We start from the raw sequence: 17985 nt of genomic DNA on the forward strand, positions 1-17985 counted from the left end.
TTGTCCAGCAAAACTTTTAAAATTTTCTAACATTTTCTTCCTGTTTTCACAATGAACAGCCCCGCTCCCAACCTTCCCCCACCACCCCCCCCCCCAAAAAAAAAAAAAAGAAAAAACAAGTTTCAAGAAATAAGTGTGCAACAGTTAACGCATTGTTCTGGACTGTGGGAAGGCAGGGCTCAAAGTCTTTAAAACCAGGGCTTTAAATCTCAGAGCTCAGAAGATTATTCTAACACATACCCGTCGGTACTTCTGACAGTCCCTCTGACTGTGATCAGAAACTGCACCCCAGAATTGAGAAAATTAAAAAGCTTTTTAATCCGTAGAAAATCCTTCAATACAAGTATTGGACTACAAGAGGGAAGGAGAGACCAATAGGTCTGCCAAACAAATGGAACAGCAAGCAAAGAAGTAATTCTCTTTCAGCAAGATAAAGGAAAAAGGTACGACTGAATGCTGCAAAAAATAAATTATAACACCCTGATGGCAAAAGAAAAGAAGTTACTTAGAACCCATCCTCTTGAAAAAAGGAAGGTTTTCCCCTTCCCCTTAAAGTAGTCTCCCTCTTCCCTTCAAATCAAATGGAATTCATGGTATAGCTTGAACTTAACATAATTTCAGCAATTTTATCAAAGAGCAAGACACCAGCTGCTTTGGGAGCACACTGTAAGAAGGAGGTGCATTTCCTTGTGCATTCAGTTATTTTTCCAGTGCTGTTTTGTAAGTGCTTCCACAGTTATTTTTGAAATTACCTATTAATTCCCTTTGTTAGCATGTAATCAAATACGGTACTTTCTGTTTGTAATTCAGAAAGAATCTAAAACTTTCAGAACTTCATTTCCAGGAAGATGACAAACGAACATGAAAAAAAAAAGCTATTTAAGATATCCTAGTTAGGTCCAGCACTTTCCCCAAAAGCTCAGTTTTTAGCTAATCTCAACTTTTCAAACTCACTTTACTCTTTACGGTCATCAAAAATTAATATTAACAAGTCTGAAAAATCATGCTCTTTGAACATGTAAAAATCAAGGTTGCCTGTTAAGCCTTTTCTTTTTTTTTTGGGGGGGGGGAATGTTAAAAGCACTGAGGGTTTTATCTAAATGATAACAAAAATTCTTTCAGCACAGGCTGTATTAAAAAAGGCTGAGATTTTGTGTCAAGCTCTAATAAAGGACAATCAATCTCTGTGGTATTGCAACTTAAAAGAGAGAAGAAATAAGTTATCAAAAATTATCTGAAAGACAGTGATCAGTTTCCAAATTCACAATATCTCATACCAAACATTTCTGAAAATCAGAAAAAGAACAAGTAAGCCAAAACAAGAAAGGCACAAACTCCCTAGAAACAGAGAAACCAGCCCTGTGAATATTCACAAGAAAACAAATGCTGTATAGCATGGGTGCAAATGTACCATTTTAAGCCCACTGCACAATGGTAACTTAATTACGTACTTTAACAATTGTTTGTAAAATACGTATAACATATGAAAATGGCTGTCGTCCGTCTAAGTGAAATTTCAGAGCTAGTTATGAGAGCCTTCAGCACCCAAAAAGGAGATCATTTTTCCATAAAGGGCTACAATTTTAAGAGTGCTAGTGGTGTCAGGTGGTTAAGAAAACCACCAACCAATCAACTCGCCATAAAACACAAAGAGGGAAAAAAGTGCAACCACATTGCTAAGAAATAATCGAAGTCAGTGGAAAAGCAACAGTCTCTGAGAAATCTACTGCACTATCAAACATACTATCATCTCTGTGTGCTCATTAAAAAAATTACTAAAGAGACACATTATTATTCTAGAAACCTCCTGATTCCTTATTACTGAAAAAGAGACATTCAGAAATCCCCATATTCTTATGGGGGAGCAGGTGGTAGATATTAGGATATTTCACTTGGAACGTTCTGACTGAAGTGAAGACTAATAATACAAACTAAGAGTACTGGCATAAAAATGAAGTTTACCTTGGTTTCCTTTTTTTCCCCTCTTCCATGGCAGTACAGGAACTTCCTTGAGTATCCATTTTATATAGATATTAAAGCATCTTCAAAATATGGCACTTTATTCCTTTTTGTGTGGTTGGTTGTTTTTTTTTTTTTAAAGAACAAGTAAAAGATGAAGTGTCAAAATCAACATTCATGATGAGGCTCTGTGTCATGTTCTGGACACTCTCTGAGCTATGTGAGGCACTAATTGAACACAGTACAGCTCAGTTCTGCCAATATCATACCTGCACGCCCTCTGATCATAGTCCTGCTCCTTCTCACATTTAGATTTCTGCACTAATTCATGACCTCCTAAGAAGATGTTACCCTGATTAGGCAAACTCCTTAACAATCACCCAGAAACTGCATTAGTATGTTTTTAATATAATTCTGTGGTCTTCCCTACAGCGGCTAATTAGAATGTCATTCCAACTAACTGCAGTGTGCAGAAGGTGCCATACTGTTCCTTCTCTCTAAGGGGGGTCTGCCACTCCCTGTTTTGAATGTTCATTATCATCTTTTATATCCGCTTGATAAATTTATTAAAAATACCATCAGGCAGGGACTCTGCTCTGTTCCGTATTTTCAAGTCTTCTGGTTCTCTTCATTTTTCCCATGAGGATTTCTGCTTCAATTTAGTTCACGTTTACAAAAACATACTTCCAAAACCAACAGTTCTGTTCTTATTTTTGCCTGCCTTTTTTCTTTTTTTTTATTCCACCAGCTATCCAGCTTTTACAGTGACCAATGTTGTACAAGAAAACAAAAGAGGGCATTACAAATTCAGAAATTCTTTTTACCACATACAGCAGTTTTACTGTGATAAATTTGATTTGCTTTTATGGAACAGACAAGATGTGTGTTAGCAAAGCAGACACATTCTGCAAGCAAACAAAAGAAGATGATTGAGGTTACAGGACAGCAGCATCAAAATATTTATTAAAACTTCCTTTCTTGTCTCCTAGTCTTACACCACGCTATGAAGCAATGAACAACTTGGCAGCATATTTAATTCTAGGAATAGTATTTTTATAAAGGATTGTCATTTTCAAGGCATGGCCCAAGGGCCAACAATACTGGTGGTATTTAAAGATACGTTATTCAACTCTTCTTAGAGATCCCACAGGAGAAAATGTACTAGGAGTGTGCAGTAGTCTCAGTCATATTTATTTATCACTCATTAAGCTTTTTTATATCTTCTCCTTAGTTTTTAGCATACTTGATTTTCCATAGAAGCACTGTTTCCCCTGAAGTATTCATAAAAAAAAAAAAATTAATGCAGCCACTGTTTGGTGTCCTCAGTATCTGAGTGTAAAATACTTCCTTTCATCTCCAAGTCTGCACAGGCCAGGTTTTCCTTTCTGCCCATCCCCTTTAACTTCACTGTAATCAACTGATAAACATGGCAGGGTCAGAAGTGGGAACTGCAGAAAATCCTCAAATAACTCTTTGTTACACAGGAAGGACAAAAATGGAGTGGATTCATGCACCAGCTCACATAAACCAGCATTAATGCACCTTAATTCAATCACTAAAATAAACACGCAGAGAAAAAGCAGATCTACTAGGTAGTCTCTTATTTTATAGGAAGGCAGCAACTTAAAGCATTATGGACTGTTTATATTGCACTCTATGCAATAGTCAGTCAAAGGTTCTCAGCTCAAATGTAATCATTGCAAAACAACTGTTCATTTTACTGAATTCTCTTAAGGCACTTACGAAATCCTCACCATAAAGAAATATATTTTCTTTATTATTTAATTTTCTATGTTTAATAAGTATGAAGAAGTGATTTTTTTTCTCATTCTCACATCTGTTAAATGCTCAGCTTTCAAATGCTCCATTTTTAATGGTAAAATCCCATTCCTTCTCTACCTAAACAGCTACTGAGCTGACAAAAGTTTCCTGTCTAGAAAGTAACAATTAGAAAAAAGCAAGCAGAGAGGAAAAAAAAAGGCAACAAACACAAACACAAAAAACCCTTCCCCCAACAAAAAGACTTAAGTAAGTCAGACATATCCCAGGGTTTGCTTTTAGTGTATTAAATAATTTAAAGAATGTTGGGAATTCTGCTTTCATTATTTTTCACATGCCAAAAGATTTGTTAAGTCTAATCTTTAATCAGTGTACAAATTAGCACTTGTTTATTTGCTACATGGTAGAAAATAACTAAGTTTACAGACTTTTCAGTTAACTAAAAGTACAGTCACAAAGTCCTGTCTCCTCATCCCTATACTCTTTAGTTTCTGGAGCTGAAACTTCCTGATGACATTGCTATATTTTATTTGAATCTTCAGTCAAGAAATCAATCATGAACTCAAGAAATATCAAATTCAAGCAAAAATTGACAGTATTTCCACCTGTTTCAGTGAAAATATGCAAGCCATATTTAGCTGGAAAAGAAGACCCATTTGTCTATGTCCAGTTGTTAGTTTGGAATCGAGTAACTTCAGAGAAGGCTGATTTTTCAGTTGATATCTGCTAGAGTTTGTGATTTCTGATCCAATAAATTAAAATAAAGGCACTCAAGTCATAAGAATTGGCCATACTTTTAATTGCCAACCAACTGGCTAGCTACAGGGCTTTTCCATTAAACATTCTGCCTGAAGAACACTCTCAGAAACAGCGATTGTTTCAGAAGAGCCCTAGGAAGCCCTCACTGTAGCACTGGAAATGGGAAGATAAGGGGGGGGGGGGTTAAGTAACTGGAATGATATAAACAGATCTCAGTTGAAGAATAGGTAGCAATAACTAAACTGACCATGTGGCTGTCCTTTCCCACAGAAAGAGGAAAAGAAAAAAATCCCTGCAGTATTTAGGTTGTCTTCAAATTTTCATAATCTCCTAAGGCTACGCTTGCAGCAGAGATAACTTACATTGCTGGGTAAACCTACATGGTTTCAAAAGGAGGCTAACCTTTAAAAAAAGAGAAGAAACAAATTATGATAGCTTTATGTGGCATCAACATTAAGCTAGACACAAAAAATAGCATCTCTAACTGCTTCCTTGGAGAGACATAGAACAGTTTTTTACAAAGCTGAATCACACACTAGGAAACTGATAGGGCTGGTTTCTCTCTTACATATTTTATTATTATTTTTTTTAATAACTGCCAGAGGTAAAAAAGAAGTGAATGATTATTTATTCATTCCATTTTTTCCCTTTTGAAACAAGTTCCAAGGCATTGGACAGCACACAAATGAAGGTTCATAATGATTCATAAGTGCTAAACAGCATTCCCCGGAGGATGACCAAGGACATTCCAGTATTTTGTATCAATCTCTTGCTCTTCAGTCATTATTCACTGTTCTCCCTTTTGTGTGCACTGTACAAGATAGTCTGATAGACTGAGACAGACTATAGATAAACACAACTGCATATAAAAGCTTTTCAAAATGCACTCCCTATGACCTTAGCCAGGCTCAAAATAGGATGGTAGGCTGGTCAAGCGACACGCATGCATAGTCCTTGACTGCCCCACAGCACCAAGTACTGATTAAAGGACAAAGCAAGGTTATAATCTTTTTCCCTTTGAGGCAGAAAAACAGGAATTGGTTCCTATATTTAGGTGAGAAAAAAAAACCAAACCAAAGCAAACGAAATCACAAGCCCCCTCCCACCCACAAAACCCCTCCCCAAACCAAAACTGGTATTACACAGAAGCAGCCCCAGACCCACTGCTGTAGCTTCTTGTCACTGGGTAGATTAGATGCTTTTACACAACAGCACATCACGCCGGGTACTGCTTCAGCTTCCAAAGGAGTAAGTCTCTAGCTTGTGAAAAACTTCATTTGTTTTGGATTCTAGATTAAATACTAACGACTAAAGGCCATTCAAAATTTCAGAAGCGGAAGTTTACTAAAAGCAAACACTATGTTTTTGAGATTTAAAAAATATTTACATCCCTGGAAAATGTAAGGGTTGTATCAATCTCATGAAACTAGTAAGTTATCAGTGCTACATACTTACACAATTATAGATAATACTATGCTGAAAGGAAAATGACATCTCAACCCCAACACCTGTGGTAGGGAATAATTTCATAGGACTGAATTAATTTCTGTCACCTCATTTTACAAGACAACCAAGGGTAATCCAATACTAGAACACCAGACAGTGCTAAAAAGAGCACTTCCTGCTACGTTTACTTCAAAAGTGCTTCTCAACTACCAATGGGTCATGTCAGTACTGCATTTAGTATTGTTATAAAGTAACTGTATAAATCATCTTCCATACTAACCTTTAAATGTAATACATCAAGTCAACACTTGTCATGAAAAACTTATACGCAAAACCACAGCAACATAAAATTGCTGTTATCAGGAAACTGTACTTCATTTTTATTATTTGTTTACCAGCCTTCTAATCTTCACTTTACAGTGACAGCCATTACATAGATAGTACGTATCAGTAGTAATATATCTGATAAATTACCCTCTTTGTATATATGGCTTTCTGATCAAGTTGAAAAGGTTTCACAAAAAATAAATAAATAACTACCCTTAAATCTCCACATAAGATCCCTAAACATCCCTGCGGCCTTATTTCTTTGGAATGAGGTTTCAAATTACAAACTCTTTGCAGGTTGTCTTCAGTGTTGCTTTGGCAAAACTAGGGGTCACAAAGTCCTTCTGAAAGGGCTTACCAACATTTCATTTTCTTAGTAAAACAGGTTATAGATACAGCAGCTGTGTTTCCTCTGACCTAATCTAATACCACATGTGATACCATCCAGGAAAAAAAACTGAACTAATAGTTTTACCTAATACTGCTTTTCAAGAGTTGAGGATGAAAGCTTCTACACACAGTTAAGCTTCAAAACAACCTACTCTGATTACTGCATTTTGACATAATTTTGTGGAGCTTTCCCAAGTGCTTTCAGTTCACTTTACCCTATCTGGTCAGTGCAGAAATAGAAACAAACATTGCAAATCCTCATTAGAGCAACAAAATAGATCTGTGCCAACTACCGCATTGATAGTCATAAAGATTTTTTTACAGAAGTGGTACTGGGACAGCCTGCTTGTTCAAGGGAGCCAGACAACATGCTATCTTACAGTAACAATCACAGCTATTTAAAACAAAGCACTACATGGATGTAAGGTCTACTTGCTCTTATCAGAGCTGCTGAGAATATTTCTGAATAGGTAATATTGATGGCCATAAATTCTGGTGGAACATCCCTTGTGCCCCTGCACCATTTCACAACTGGACTGCCCTCAACGAGCCCCCAGATCTTTCAATTTGCCCCTTTCTCACCGTAAATTCTGCAGTGCCATACATATATATCCAGCTGTTGCTGCTTTACTTACTATTTGAAGTTGGTCCACACCCCTCTTTCAATTAACTACTCACTGAATTCTCTTTTAATTTCCTGTTAATTGCATTGGCTACCATCCCTTCAATCTAAAAAGCTGTAGAGCCCTACAGGCCTCACTTTGCTTACTGTAGATCACTTCAAATGACTCACAACAGCTTGACTGACCCATATTGAATGACAGCATAATTCCATTGATCACCATGAACAACAATGGATACTTAACTATTATGTAGTCCAAACCCTACTTCCCTGCAAGATTCTATAACTACAAAAAAAAATAAATTCATAAATGCAGGAATTTTAATTAAGCCATACAAAGTCTCCATCCCCAGATTATCTTTAAAACACATGAAATGCTGTAACAGATCAAACAGTTTGCCTCAACAAAATGCTCACTAAAATCTCACTAAGCCACAAAATATCACTGAGTATCTGAGACACAAGCCAATTATGGTACACTTCATGAACATACACAGATTCACTACCTTTGCCCACTGTTACGACCAAACAAAAAAAACCAAACGAGCAAATATATTACTTGTGTCCTAAATTAAGTATTTGGTAAGTAAGACTGATAATCTTAAACCAAATACATACAGATCTATGAACCACTTATTTGATCACAGGAATTCTGATTTTGTACAAAGTTTTTAAAAATTCATAGCTGGCATTGATAAATATGAAATTTAGCTCAAAGGTTTTAATAAACTTGAATATTTTGTTTCTGCACTAGCTAGCTTACTAAGGTAGATGCTTTCTTTAAACACAGCTCTTCCTTAATGCTTATTCTATTTCTTGTCAATAGCAACTGCAATACTAGCAAACTCCCTAAAAGAAAAGGAAAATTTTCTATTTGCATTATGGAACAGCTTCATATTTTGGGACTATATAACATAAAAATTAGTCAAGTGGGATTTGTCAGGCTACTTATTCAATCCTTAAAAAGAAAAAAAATCATTAAATTACACAGCAAACCTCATGACAGCAGCTGTAACCATACGATGCCTTTGTATAACACAGGGGCACGGGCTGAAGAAGTTGGCCCCCAGTTTTTCACAGCTAAATATTACAGTTTTATCAGGGAAAAAGAAGAAAAAAGAAAAGAAGTATGTCTTACTAGTATATTCTCTTTCATTCTTTCTTGAAAACTGTTTTCCACCTATTATATGTGCAAAATTAAAATCTAAATACATGTTTAAAACCAGAATGAACTTAGAATTTTGCTAAAATTTTCAATTTTATGCCAGAAACTGCGGGAAACCCTCAACTAGACAACTACTGAAAGGGGCACAAAACTCTTCCCAATGAATTTCCGGATCTCAGTTGCATGAGTTTGTATGGAAGAACGTATAGAAATCACCCTGTCTAGACTACTAAAAAAGAAGATATTAAACCTTACTTTGACATAGTTTATCGTTCAGGATTGTTTGTCTGTTGGGGATTTCTACCTTAAGTAATGCAGCACTATGTAGTGGTACTTAAACAGTATTATATAAACTGTTCAGACCTCCAGAGGTAACAAAGCTCCATCAATGTGGCGCTCTGAGAACACGGGCAGCCAATATAACGTTCTGCCATGGTTAAGTGTGTCTATGACTCTTTGGGGGAAAATCAACACCTGAGAGTTTACTTTCAGCAGCTGAAACTAGGCTGTATAGGCGTCTCTAAATACCCAAATCCATCTTCACTGTAATAAATAGCTCTGGTTCTCCATCCTCATTACAGAACTCCGGCTAACCTAGTGGCAGGCAAGAGCAATGACATGCAAAGAAAAACTGGATTAGCAGCACAGTGTCTCAATTAGCAGTGACTTCGTCAGCAGTAGGTGATACAATTTGAACTTTAGCATTCCTGCAGCATCACTAATTAATCCACAGAACTGGAATTTCAAAGAAGTCACAAGAACTAGCGAACCAATTCTATGCTTACAGCATCATTTAACTCAAGTTAGAGATCTCTGTGTGGGAACAGCAGCAGAATAAAAGTACAGTGATGACCAGTCTTAAAAGGCAAGCATTTGCAACAGCTCATGAAAAGGAGAACAGTTTTATCTCTTACCTATCAGACCTTTCTCAAGGGTAAAGGTTTTGTTTGTGAACATGCATTCAAATGCCACAATGTGGAAAACTTTGTTCACTGTGTTGTGGGTCCCAACAATTCGAATATACCTACAGAGAAAAGAAAAAAAAAAGTAAGTAGCACAAGTTAAGCATGACAAACTTCTATGCACTAAAAGACAAATGATTCAATTGGACTGTATTGTGCAGACCTCTAAGAACTGAGTTAACTGTTAAAAAAGAAATAATAAAAGGAGTTAAAAGCATATAAATTTCACAGCAAACTTCTATATATTAAGGATGCTGGCTCCAGTCCGATTTAAGGAAAAAAATAAATAATTAAAGAGTTGTTACATCTATCAGAAGTATCTTTCTGGACAACTTTGCCAAGAAAAGTAAAATGAGGGACCTTCTGTTTCAGAAATGGTCTGTTAGTGCAAATGTGTGCTCATGGAAGTTTTAAGTAACAACAACAACAATTGCCTTTATCAACTACTCTGCACAAGAGTGAAAGATTTCATACAGGCAGAACAAACCCAACAAATCAGTGAGGCTTCTCTGCAGAAGCCAAAAATTAATTCCATTTCAACATGACTGTTTCTAATTCTAGCACTGGATGTAGAAGGTATCAATGTCTTTGCTGGTGTATCCTGTATTAATAAAAAAAAATAATAATTCTGAACAGTCAAGTGTTATGAAACAGAGCAAGCTCTGGATTCCATTTCTGGTTATATACTTCTAGACTCTAGTTGAAAATCAAATAGAGTTGCTCTTGAACACCTGTTCACCTTCAGTATTACACTGGAGGCTCCACCTTCTGTAAACAGCCATTAAACTCTGATTTAGTCTAATCCACCCAATTTCTGAAGAGATCCAACAGTTCTTACTATAAATTTTAAAAAATCCTAAATGGAATATTGTACACCATCTCAATAAATGTTTAACAAGCAACACAGAAAACTACCTAAACCAAATATCACTACCCCATAAAATGGGCTACCCACAACACAGAAGGCTTTGTATTAAATTAATAAATTTCAATTAAGAAGTATTAGGATGCATGAATCTTAATACCCTCAGTCTTCTGTATAAAACAACCTTTCAGTTATGTAATATAATTATAGTTCCAACATAATGGGCATTCACCAGCAGCATCATTTTGGCTTGCGTTCTTCATCATATGAAGTTCAAAAGATGCACAGCTTTCACCTGATATTTTTTTTTTAAGGCAATAAAAAACCTCATAGCTCTTTACTGATGTTCAACCTCCTCCTACACTTCACTTTAGTGCCTTATGAAAGAACTCTTATAAGCAAGCCTCAACGGCTGTTATTACTAACATTCGTCTTTACCATGCAGAGAAAACAATCAAATCTATTACATGCAAATGACTGCAAGAGACAACTAAGCTACCTGAGTATCATCACTAAAACTGACAATGTTTTTGACCTCTGATTCTTTTAGCTTATGTAATATCTTCATTAAAAAAAAAAAAATATTTTGAATAAAATTATAAACCTATGTTTTATAATACATATGCTCAAAATTCCAATTAAAATATTTTAATTATCATGACTTGAAATAAAGAAGAATGATAAGCTATTCCATATTGAATATTACCTTACAGATTAATTATCACAGTAGCAAATTTTCTGCAAGTAGGAATGTAGAAGAGTTTCTATGTAGAAAAATTAAAGATGGCAAAACTGGAGAAAATATTAATTTTTCATAAAGAAGGGGCAGCTATATTTTAGGGGTAAATCAGAACTTTTCCCTCACTATTTAACTGTGACAAGTGCCTGCAAAGAGCATCGCAAGAATCTTTGCTGAGGGTCAGGGAAACAGCATTTTTTTCCCAGACCTGCCCATGTGAGCTCCTGCAAAAGGTTGTATGTGAAATGCCACATCTGGGGATTCACATTATGAAGGCAAAACTCTATCAGCCTCAGTTCTTCATAGCATGGTGAGGTTATTTTGCACTGCTTTTCAAGAGGCACACAGCCATGTACAGCCATAGCAGAAGCACAGTGGACACACAGGAGCAAGACCCCAAGGTTTCTGCTCACAAAGCCAACCTAGCAAAACTGGCACTGAAAATCCATTGACAAGTTTATAATCAAATTATAATATATATTATATATATTATAAATATCCAGGAGACTAACAGTTTGTTGCTCAGAGACAGTTAACCTGAAATTTGAAAGAACCTTTCAGTTTTAGGATATCTGACAGACATCTTCAGCTGATGTATGCCTTCTCCTTAAAGTTACAGGCACAGATGCATTTCATTCAGTCTTTTCAGATTATCTTCTTTTTGGCAATTCACAACTACAGTAGGAACCCTAAATACACGGGCAACAACCAGGATTCAACAGCAGCAAATGTTCTTGTTCTATTCAGTATCATAAGAACAGAATTCAACTAAACACAGGAACAATACTGAAACATTTCTAAGTTCATGCAGAGGCTGGCTTGCCACTGAGACTCCCTCGTCTTCCTCAGACAAGAAAGGTATTGACTGGGTTGTGCTGCTTGGACAAAACCTGCTCCAGGCTAACCAACAAAGCATTACTAATGGAGATACTCTGACATACTTCAGTTACGCTTCCTGCTTTACAGAGTTTTGAGAATAAAGAAAATAGCAATATTAATACAAACACAAGCAACTGCTTCATAATTACTTTTAAAAGCTAATTTATTTAGTTTTTTTTTTTTGTGTGTGTGTGTGCTATGAAATTGTAACACTGGTGCAAAGCTCTTGATTGGTTTTGGCTTTTACAGTTTGGGTTTATTTGAAATATATTGAGAAGGTGAAAGACAAAACTGGAATAGTTTGCCATGGGAAAAAGTGTCTTTAACATACCACACAGGTTAAATAACATATCACCCACAGGTTATCAAAGTTCTCTGCCAGCAAGTAGAAAGGCACAAAGCTTATTCTTGTATGCTAAATAACCTACCAGTTATTTTGAACAATAGGTGACAACGGTTCACATTGCTGTAAAGCTGAAATTTTGTGGTAATATAAAACAAAATCCCACTCATTAAAATAATAATGTATACATTAATCTTCTGAAGTATATTATTTCCATGTAATATTATTGCAAGGTAGAACATAATATGACAAACCTCATCCTTTCTCCCCACTATAATGCATATATTTTATTCTTTCCTTCTCTCTCTCAAGGTGAATGATCAGCATGATTTCCTGCCTGAATCTTTCATTCTTCCACTTGGTGGAAATTAAAAATAATGCAAACTTCAAAATTACTTTAAACACCCTAACTTCTAAAATCTCTGCTCAGATTTTGCACAAGAATTGCAGTTTATTATTCCATTTAATGCAAAACACTAAAGCCTTCATAGCCTGAGACTGTAGAGATAAGGCAGAATTTATTGATATGAGCAACAAAGTCTCAAGTCAAAGCATACAGATTTCAGAAATGTAAAATGCCTGTTACAGCAAATGCGCAGACTTTCCTAAGCAGTTTTCAGACAGACAGAAATGCAACTGAGTCATGATTAAAAATAAAAGTATCCTTCAGGCAATGAAGACTATGTGCACCGTATCTTTTTTTTTTCTTGAGTGATTTGTTAGATGGAATGTAAGAGTAAAGGCAACAAAATTAATATGAACAGTTATTCAGCACACACAACTTTGATAAATGCTTAAAATGCATGGAATGTTCTATGTGATCACTCCAATTTTTAGAACATACTGTAGTGGGTCTGGCTGTAATACAGTTCCATTTCTTCACAATACCTTGTAAGGTGCTGTTTTGTATTTGTGCTGAAACCTATGTGAATAACACTGGAACATTTCAGTTATCCTTCTGTCACCTTGGAGTCCAAAGCTGGGACCCTTTTTGGCAGAACTGCTGTAAATACCAGTGCTGATAATCCCTCTTTATATATCTGTTCTTTAAGGCATTTGATGAGGAAGAGGTTGAAATTCAACTCCCTTTTTTTAGCAGGACTTCAAACCTAAGGAAAGGTCCCTAGCCACATGGAGCAAGGCTAGACTGTGACACAACATTCTCTGTTGCCATGTTATGCATGGCAGACAAGACGTGAGGTGACTGGGTGGATCAGAAAAAAGTATCTAACAGCTCTTTTTTTCACCCAGGAATCACAGTTCACGTCCTGTACATTGAAACAGTTGTAGACCTAACACCCTACCCCCTCCCAAAGGCTCTTATTATGAGATCACTAGAAGACATCAGTATGAGATCGATGGATCTTAAAATGGCAGGAGCGAACGATTTCAGTAACTGTGTATCTTTCAGAGTCCAACTTTAGAAGTTTAGCTGTCTTAACATTTGCTTTCTATTTATATATTTATGCATTTTAGAGTACTAAAATCTGAATGAACTACATGGGCTGATGAATTAGGCACCCATGTGGCAACAGCCCTTATCCATCCCCTATTTTTCCCCAGAGCAATTCTTCACTTTGCATGAAACTATAACTTGAGCACTGTGTTCTGACAACAAACAGATTTCCAAACAACTACATTAGGTTTTACTTCTCTCTACATTTGTACAGCTGACATATTTAATTTGGATAACACCTGCTGCTGAACATACCACTAATTCAGCTGTGGATACCCTGACCTGGAGGACTACCAATACCAAAGTTCATCTGCCTGCCTCAGAACAGTATGTGGGACATATGACTCAAGCATTAAAATATGCATACTCTGGGATCCATTTTAATCCTTCATTATAATAATACCACAAAGATACAAACTCTGGAATATATTATGCACAGATTCAAATCCCCGGTGGATATTAAGAAAGAAGACTAAGTAAGGAGATGTACAGGAAATTAAATGATATTTTGCACTGATATCCACTCCAAGTTACTATTAAAACAACCCAGAAGAGCAACAGTGAACTAAAATAACTAAATCCAGTATGTGCAAGCCTGGCTCTAAAGAACTTGGCATTGAATGCTCCTTTGTGGAACATTTGGTACGATCCACCACTGCTAGTCCTACATACTTGTATCTCCTCTAACCACTTGGCAACTGCTAACATTCACATCCTGATCACTGCCACAGAGATGAATGAGATACAGCCCCCCACACAAGGGCATTAGAGGACGTTCTATTTCTCTTTTGGTGGAAAAAGAATCACCGCTACCCACCACCATCTAAACTCTATTTATTGACAACTCCGTAAAACATATAATCCTTCAGGCTCACACAGCTGAATCAACAGATGCATGGCAACAGGACAAAAATAAATAAATAAATAAATAAATAAAATAAAGCAAGGAGGGAAAAAATCAGATTTATTAAATCATGTAGAAAAACAGTGGCCCTAAGTAAATATATAAACTAAACAATTAAACCAGAACAAACATGGAAAGCATTTCTTTTGACAGGAGATAAATTTTCCTGCATTTAGATAAGAAAGTCTAATAGAGTTTATTTAATACCAAAGAAAAACCCTGCTGCAAATATAGAAAACAATGATAAATTGAACACAACACACAAGACGAGATTATACACTGATTTGGGTTTGAAGTGATCTTAAAGATCATCTAGCTTCAACCTCCTGCCACAGGCAGGGACACCTTCCACCAGACCAGGTGGCTCAAAGCCATGTCCAACCTGGCTTTTAACACTGCCAAGGATGGGGCAGCTTCTCTGGGCAAACTGTGTCAAGTGCCTCCCTGCACTCATAGTGAGCAATTTCTTCCTGATATCTCATCTGAATCTGCCCTCTTTCAGTTTAAAGCCAATCCCCTATGTCCTATCACTACATGCCCCTGTAGAAAGTCTCCCTCCAGATTTCCTGTAAGCTCCCTTTAGGTACTGGAAGATTGTTACAAGGCTCTCCCTGAAGCCCTCCTTCTCCAGGCTGAGGAAGCTCAATTCTTACTGACCTCCAATTGGAAAAGCATATACCTGCAAATCTTGTACACCTCTGCAATTCATGCAAATACAAGAAACAGTGTAGCAGTTTGAAAGCAAAACCATTTCTCTTTGTGATTTCTAAAATGTGTATCCAGGTATTCTATGCTTCAGCATTCAAGAAGTTAAAAGTATTGATATACAATAATTACACAGTATATATAATTGCTTGTGTACTGTATAAAAGCAACATACCAACCAAGCAATCAATGTTTCTGAACATATTTAACCAAATTAACACTGATGTGCATGGGAACATAAGTAACATTTGTATGATGTGATAATGCATTTTGTATTCCGTATGTATGACTGAGTTTTAAAATGGTTTTTTCATTCCTGCTTTTTTATCCCCCCCCCCCCCCCTTTTTATTTCCCCTAGAAAACCTCAAATTTGAGGAAAAACTTGCTTGAATCTGAATCTTTATATCATGTGCCTATAGTTCCATTCAATTTCTCAAATCTGAACTGGGCTCTGCAGGTTTTGTTTCAGGTCAGATCTCAACCCCATCCACTCCAGAATATGGGCAGGAATCTGTAATTTCACTTGATCTCACAATAGACCTCCACCACATAAATTCAATACCTGGTAGAAGAAGATAGTAAGATTTTGATGCTATGGAATCTGTACTAACCCTCTCTTTGATTCTATTTTGCAGCCAAACCCAACTTAAATATCACCTTTATTTATCTTTATGCTATCTCTGTTGAATACACAAAATCGAACCCTAATAAATTAAATTACCAAAAAAAGAAAAATAATAGAAAAAATAGTTCTTTAAAATAGAGAAGAAAGCACTGAACTTCAGGAAGTCTGGTTCTAGCACAAAGTGCAGATACGATGCAGAAAGCAGACATGAGTTTGCACTCGTACCTTCCAGGCTGGTGTGACATGGAGCCACATTCTTTTCAAAACGCACATAATCTTCAACGGGACTTGTTTTCTTTGAATCACAGCAAACCCTTACATGGTTTCATTGCATTGAGTAAATTTAGCTCAGGATTCATTATATAGATACATTGTAGCCTCCACATTTTTAAACATACTGAATAAAAGAAAATAGAGGAAAGTTCTGTTCAGTGAAATCCAAGAACACTTTCCATTTCTCCTGGTTTCTTATATTCCACCAGCCTGTGAATTTAACATGCAATAATTACTTCTTTGTCAAGGACACCTATCGTGGTGTGTAAGAGCTGTGTAAAAGTAGGCTGGAATCAGACCATATCTAATATGACAAAGAAACACTTGAGAAGTATTAGAACAATGCTGTTCTGGGTGTGTGCTCGAGATCAACCTTCATTGAGGTATCTCAGCAAAGAAATAAGTGGTGTTTTAACGTAGGATTTAAAAAACAAGGAATTTAAATTTTTTTTTCCCTATAAAACTGTAGTGAAGATACATACAGAAAATTGTATTTAAGTTTGCTGTCTCAGTTTCTGACACAGTGTTAAAGAAGGGTCAATTTTTTAAAAGGATGAAAGTCATAAAGGAAAAAATAGAGAGGGCAATTACTGAAAGAACCCTTTTTACATAAGGGTTGTTTGGATGAATCATTATTAATCAGAAATACAGCAATTCTAGGTATCCAAGCATATAAGCAGAAGAGAGTAAGAGAAGACCTCCAGGGCTCATAAAAGAGAGTCATATATGCACATGAAGAATGCTACGGTTAAAATGAATAAACAAACAAACAAGAACAACAAAACCACCAAACACCCCCTCCTTTCCCAGTATAACTTTTTACTTACTGAGAAATATATCCAAGGATATATGCAAGGAACTCTATCATTTCTTTACGTTAAAATTGTATCAGAAAAGTGCTAAGAGATACCCGAGTGGAATTAGCTATGTACTAGTAACATAAAAATGACCAGATACATCTTTTTCATCAACATTTTTATGATTTCCAAATTTGTACCTAAGAAAACAACTCCCTATAGTTGGAGGCGGTTAGAAAATCGATGCAAAGTATTGATGGCTCAATTTTAATTTGCTGTATGAACAATTCTGAAATGCTGAAAAGTGGGTTAAGAGTGCCAGAGACATTTAAAACATTTATGATAAAACATTTACTATTAATATTCAAGTGTTTTATATCTGAGTCAAGGATGGCTTTGTTAATTGATATCTTAACTAAAGACATGATCATACAGTTATTAAGATCCATGCAGTATTCAATGGAGCAATGTTTGTAGGAGAAAACCCCCTAAAAAATAAAGAACAAAAGTAATGCCCTACCTAGACTAGTGGAATGTCAGTTCTCATGGCTTTGGTGGTTTTTTGCTAACTTAATTAAAGTGTGCAACACCTGTTCTGCTCCTGACAACACACAGCTTAACCAAACTCTTATTCATGATCACTCTTTAGACACATTTTAGACCTTATGCAGTGAAGACTGAGGATCTCATGCCAATCAGACACTACAAAATGGAAGTCTCATTGAAATTATGTTTTTCATACTGGTGAAACAAATGCCTGATGTGAGACTGATCAGTGAAAGACCAATTTCTAAATTCACTAAGTTCTACATTTTATGAGAAAAATCTGCTTACGGTATCAACGGGCAATATCACATGCTACACACATATGTATGGTTGCTACCTCAGTTGTTACTTTCCAGCATACTCAAGACCTAACTGCTAAGTACTGCAGGTTTGAACTGAGCTATAAAATAAAGGAGAAAAGAAATATTTATGGAATTGTTCAT

At 36.1% G+C, this 17985-nt stretch overlaps 1 protein-coding gene across 4 annotated transcripts in view; it reads right to left on the minus strand.

Annotated features, from left to right (window-relative positions):
- The window catches only part of BTBD9 (BTB domain containing 9), a 193906-nt gene that overhangs the window by 97613 nt on the left and 78308 nt on the right, over window positions 1-17985 (minus strand). For all 4 annotated transcript variants that reach the window (XM_062629664.1, XM_062629663.1, XM_062629662.1 and 1 more), the window contains one exon: window positions 9362-9471. In XM_062629664.1, the coding sequence (XP_062485648.1) occupies window positions 9362-9471 (110 nt within the window). The remainder of the gene's footprint in view (window positions 1-9361; window positions 9472-17985) is intronic.

This window comes from Pezoporus occidentalis, unplaced genomic scaffold (genome assembly GCF_034315485.1).
Source record: "Pezoporus occidentalis ecotype Australia unplaced genomic scaffold, CSIRO_AGI_Poc_V1 ctg34, whole genome shotgun sequence".
NCBI classification, from domain to species: Eukaryota; Metazoa; Chordata; class Aves; order Psittaciformes; family Psittacidae; genus Pezoporus; species Pezoporus occidentalis.